General features: G+C 50.7%; 1 protein-coding gene across 1 annotated transcript in view; it reads left to right on the top strand.

Annotated features, from left to right (window-relative positions):
• The window catches only part of LOC121845768 (protein diaphanous homolog 3-like), a 243,787-nt gene that overhangs the window by 185,851 nt on the left and 51,936 nt on the right, over positions 1-6,000 (top strand). Inside the window, exon 6 of the mRNA XM_042317656.1 lies at positions 5,508-5,582. Within this exon, the coding sequence (XP_042173590.1) occupies positions 5,508-5,582 (75 nt within the window). The remainder of the gene's footprint in view (positions 1-5,507; positions 5,583-6,000) is intronic.

Genomic DNA, 6,000 nt, shown 5'->3' with positions numbered 1-6,000 from the left:
TGGTGTGAGAGGGGAACCTGGTGTGACCACTGAGTATTAATGATGGTATTAATCATTGAATCTTTATTCCTTTATGGCTGATGTGCTTATTGTTTCAATCCCTCCATCTGTGGGGGGGGTGGAAGGAACAAAGGCCCCCCTGGGTCCAGGTGTTTTTCAAGCCTGATGGCCCCCCTCTGGGCCATAGAGGACCGAGGCTGATGGCCCTCCCTCTGGGGGGGGGGTATGGAAGGAGAGGGAACCTGGTGAGGTGAGAGAGGTGAGAGAGGCCCCCCTGGGGGGTGTGAGGAGAGAGGTGAGGGGAAGGAACCTGGTGATGAGAGAGGGGAACCTGGTCTGAGAGGGGGTAACCTGGTGTGATGCTGATGGGAGGGATTCTGAGGGGAACCTGGTGTGAGATTCTGAGAGGAGACTCTGGTGAGATTCTGAGGAACCTGGTGTGAGGAGAGAGGTGATTCTGAGAGGAACCTGGTGTGAGTCCTTCACTCTGCTGAGACAGCCTGAGATTCTGTTACTCCAACCTGGTTCCTTCACTCTGCTGATTCTGTTACTCCAACACTCTGTCCTTCACTCTGCTGATTCTGTTAGGGGAACCTGGTCTGATTCTGTTACTCCAACACTGCTGGGTCCTGATTCTGTTACTCCAACACTCTGGTTCACTCTGCTGATTCTGTTACTCCAACACTGGTGCTGATTCTGTTAGGGAACACTCTGTCCTTCACTCTGCTGATTCTGTTACTCCAACACTGGTGTTCACTCTGCTGATTCTGTTACTCCAACACTCTGGCTGATTCTGTTACTCCAACACTCTGGTCTGCTGATTCTGTTACTCCAACACTCATTCCTTCACTCTGCTGATTCTGTTACCCAACACTCCCTTCTCTGCTGATTCTGTTACTCCAAGGAGACTCTGCTGATGGTTACTCCTCCCTTCACTCTGGGGATTCTGTTACTCCAACACTCTGTCCTTCACTCTGCTGATTCTGTTACTCCAACACTCCCTTCACTCTGCTGATTCTGTTACTCCAACACTCTGTCCTTCACTCTGCTGATTCTGTTACTCCAACACTCTGTCCTTCACTCTGCTGATTCTGTTACTCCAACACTCCCTTCACTCTGCTGATTCTGTTACTCCAACACTCTGTCCTTCACTCTGCTGATTCTGTTACTCCAACACTCCCTTCACTCTGCTGATTCTGTTACTCCAACACTGGCCTTCCTCTGCTGATTCTGTTACTCCAACACTCTGTAGGCTGATTCTGTTACTCCAACACTCTGTCCTTCACTCTGCTGATTCTGTTACTCCAACACTCCCTTCACTCTGCTGATTCTGTTACTCCAACACTCTGTCCTTCACTCTGCTGATTCTGTTACTCCAACACTCTTCCTTCACTCTGCTGATTCTGTTACTCCAACACTCGTTCCTTCACTCTGCTGATTCTGTTACTCCACTCGTCCTTCACTCTGCTGATTCTGTTACTCCAACACTCACTCTGCTGATTCTGTTACTCCAACACTCCTTCACTCTGCCTTCAACTCTGCTGATTCTGTTACTCCAACACTCATTCCTTCACTCTGCTGATTCTGTTACTCCAACACTCTTCCTTCACTCTGCTGATTCTGTTACTCCAACACTCTGTCCTTCACTCTGCTGATTCTGTTACTCCAACACTCCTTCACTCTGTGATCCTTCAACTCTGCTGATTCTGTTACTCCAACACTCTGTCCTTCACTCTGCTGATTCTGTTACTCCAACACTCATTCCTTCACTCTGCTGATTCTGTTACTCCAACACTCATTCCTTCACTCTGCTGATTCTGTTACTCCAACACTCATTCCTTCACTCTGCTGATTCTGTTACTCCAACACTCTGTTCCTTCACTCTGCTGATTCTGTTACTCCAACACTCATTCCTTCACTCTGCTGATTCTGTTACTCCAACACTCTTCCTTCACTCTGCTGATTCTGTTACTCCAACACTCGTTCCTTCACTCTGCTGATTCTGTTACTCCAACACTCGTTCCTTCACTCTGCTGATTCTGTTACTCCAACACTCTGTCCTTCACTCTGCTGATTCTGTTACTCCAACACTCATTCCTTCACTCTGCTGATTCCGTTCCTCCAACACTCATTCCTTCACTCTGCTGATTTATCCATTACTGGCCCTTCTCCTTGACCTGATTCAGGGCCCGAGGAAATAAAACAATTCAACGCCTCCTGTCATGTCAGAAGTCCTTTTTTAATGAAACATCAATATTGTAATTAGCGTAGTTTCCTTCATGTGCGTCATTAAATGTAGATTCACATTCTGCTCTGTCTCCTCTCCTCTGTCTCCTCTCATCTGTCTCCTCTCATCTGTCATCTGTTCTCTACTCTGTCTCCTCTCCTCTGTCTCCTCTCATCTGTCTACTCTCATCTGTCCTCTCCTCTGTCTCCTCTCCTCTGTCTCCTCTCCTCTGTCTCCTCTCCTCTGTCTCCTCTCATCTGTCTCCTCTCATCTGTCCTCTCCTCTGTCTCCTCTCATCTGTCCTCTCCTCTCCTCTGTCTCCTCTCATCTGTCCTCTCCTCTGTCATCTCTCATCTCTCATCTCTCTCCTCTCCTCTCCTCTCCTCTCCTCTCCTCTCCTCTCCTCTCCTCTCCTCTCCTCTCCTCTCCCTCTCCTCTCCTCTCCTCTCCTCTCCTCTCCTCTCTCTCCTCTCCTCTCCTCCTCTCCTCCTCTCCTCTCCTCTCCTCTCTCTCTCCTCTCCTCCTCTCCTCTCTCCTCTCCTCTCCTCTCCTCTCTCTCCTCCCTCTCCTCTCCTCTCCTCTCCCTCCTCTCTCCTCTGTCTCTCTGAAGGGTATGAACCCAGAACTAGCCCCATTCTATTTCTGTGGCTATAATTGCCACTGCTCTCCATATATCAGGTTGTCAGAATCAGACTTGAAGACCTCCAAGTCTGAAAGGGACAGCGCTCACACTGCCGTCACGTCTGAAAGGGACAGAGCTCACACTGCCGTCACGTCTGAAAGGGACAGAGCTCACACTGCCGTCACGTCTGAAAGGGACAGCGCTCACACTGCCGTCACGTCTGAAAGGGACGCTCAGCCGTCACGCTGAAAGGGACAGCGCTCACACTGCCGTCACGTTTGAAAGGGACAGCGCTCACACTGCCGTCACGTCTGAAAGGGACAGACACTGCGCTCACACTCACTCTGCCGTCACGTCTGAAATGGGACAGCGCTCACAGCTGCCGTCACGTCTGAAAGGGACAGAGCTCACTCTGCCGTCACGTCTGAAAGGGACAGCGCTCACACTGCCGTCACGTCTGAAAGGGACAGAGCTCACTCTGCTCACAGAGCTCACTATGCCGTCACGTCTGAAAGGGACAGAGCTCACGTGCCGTCACGTCTGAAAGGGACAGAGCTCACTCTGCCGTCACGTCTGAAAGGGACAGAGCTCACACTGTGCCGTCACGTCTGAAAGGGACAGAGCTCACACTGAAAGGGACAGCGCTGCCGTCACGTCTGAAAGGGACAGCGCTCACTGTGCTGTGCCGTCACGTCTGAAAGGGACAGCGCTCACACTGTGCCGTCACGTCTGAAAGGGACAGAGCTCACTCTGCCGTCACGTCTGAAAGGGACAGAGCTCACTCTGCCGTCACGTCTGAAAGGGACAGCGCTCACACTGCCGTCACGTTTGAAAGGGACAGAGCTCACTCTGCCGTCACGTCTGAAAGGGACAGAGCTCACTCTGCCGTCACGTCTGAAAGGGACAGAGCTCACACTGTGCCGTCACGTCTGAAAGGGACAGAGCTCACACTGCCGTCACGTTTGTTGTTGAAGGTTTGACAGCGCTTAAACTGTGAGAAGTTGTCATGAAAGAAGTATGGATCAGCCTCCTAGCAGAGCTCTGTACTTCCTGTCTGTCCTCCCCTCGGCTCTGAACCCCTCTGAATCACACATGATATTCCCGCTCAAACAGCCTAAGCTATGTGTAATAAACAACTTAGAGAAATAACAGCTTTGGGAATTCATCTATTTTCTCCTCGATTATAGACTAGGGAATAGCATTATGGTTAGGGACGTGTCGCCCCACAGGGGATTGAGGGGCTAAAGGAGAGAGAGTTTTTGTTGTTTTTCATTTGAAGGAGATGTGATTTCAAAATGGACTCCGATCAGCGTGTTTTAGTCCATTCAGTGTTTGTCTGTCTCCTCGGTTCCGTCTGAGAAGTTCTCCCTCCGCCTGTCTGAATGTGCTGACGTTTTTAATAGGTTATAAAAACACACACAGGCCAGCCACTCCAGGGACGTTTTTGGCTTTCATTTGAAGGTTTTTAACATGGCGTCCCAGCTCTTTTAGTCCATAGTATGGATCCAGCTCTCTAGTCTAGTATGGATCCAGCTCTCTGTCTAGTATGGATCCAGCTCTCTAGTCTAGTATGGATCCAGCTCTCTAGTCTAGTATGGATCCAGCTCTCTAGGCTTATCATCGCTCTCTTCTAGTATGGATCCAGCTCTCTAGTCTAGTATGGATCCAGCTCTCTAGTCTAGTATGGATCCAGCTCTCTAGTCTAGTATGGATCCAGCTCTCTAGTCTAGTATGGATCCAGCTCTCTAGTATGGATCGGTAGGTAGGGCGTGTCCCAAATGGAACCTCTGTGTTCTGTGTAATGCACTCGTTGAGACCAGATACAGTTATCATCTAGTCCAGTTGTTCCCAAGCAGGGGGTACTCGGATCCCTGGGGGTACTTGGTCTATCCTCAGGGGGTACTCGGATCCCTGGGGGTACTTGGTCTATCTATAGGGGGTACTCGGATCCCTGGGGGTACTTGGTCTATCCTCAGGGGTACTAGGATCTCTGGGGGTACTTGGTCTATCCTCAGGGGTACTAGGATTTCTGGGGGTACTTGGTCTATCCTCAGGGGGTACTCGGATCCCTGGGGGTACTCGGTCTATCTATAGGGGGTACTCGGATCCCTGGGGGTACTTGGTCTATCCTCAGGGGGTACTCGGATCCCTGGGGGTACTTGGTCTATCCTCAGGGGGTACTCGGATCCCTGGGGGTACTCGGTCTATCTATAGGGGGTACTCGGATCCCTGGGGGTACTTGGTCTATCCTCAGGGGTACTAGGATCTCTGGGGGTACTTGGTCTATCCTCAGGGTACTAGGATTTCTGGGTACTCGGTCTATCCTCAGGGGTACTCGGATCCCTGGGGGTACTTGGTCTATCTACACGGGTACTAGGATCCCTGGGGGTACTTGGTCTATCCTCAGGGGGTACTCGGATCCCTGGGGGTACTTGGTCTATCCTCAGGGGGTACTTGAAGACTCATGAGACCGTAGGGTTCTTGGTAAAATCCTCATGAGGGGGAACATCAGGGGTCCTCTGGGCAGAGCAGAATTCAGTTGGTGGTACAGTAGCCTCTGGTCTCGTCCATCCAGTGACCAACAGATGAGTTTTAAAACGACCACTTTGGATAAAAATAGGTTTATTTATTCATGAGCTGTTTTTCCTTCTCCCCCAGCTGGGTGCAGAGTTTTGGCCACGAGGGTCTGGGACTGCTGCTAGACATTCTGGAGAAGCTGCTCCACAAGAAACAGTAAGGACACACACACCGTATGCTCACACACACACACACACACACGGGCGGATGAACACACACACACACACACACGGGCGGATGAACGCGCAAACACACTGACTGCATTTACTCAATGTAGAAACATCGCATGTTCAATATAAATGTTCATCTCATCTCTACTCCATTTCTCTCCATCCCTCTCTCTCCCACACACTCTCTCTCCCACACACTCTCTCTCCCACACACTCTCTCTCCCGCTTTCGTGCTCTCTCCTGCACCCTTCCTCTCTCTCCTGCACCCTCCTTCTACCTCTCTCTCTACCTCTCTCTACCTGTCTCTACCTCTCTCTCCTGCACCCTCCTTCTACCTCTCTCTACCTCTCTCTACCTCTCTCTACCTCTCTCTCTCCTGCACCCTCCTTCTACCTCTCTCTACC

The sequence above is a fragment of the Oncorhynchus tshawytscha genome, unplaced genomic scaffold (genome assembly GCF_018296145.1).
Source record: "Oncorhynchus tshawytscha isolate Ot180627B unplaced genomic scaffold, Otsh_v2.0 Un_contig_65_pilon_pilon, whole genome shotgun sequence".
NCBI classification, from domain to species: Eukaryota; Metazoa; Chordata; class Actinopteri; order Salmoniformes; family Salmonidae; genus Oncorhynchus; species Oncorhynchus tshawytscha.
This window is presented reverse-complemented; position numbering and strand designations above follow the sequence as displayed.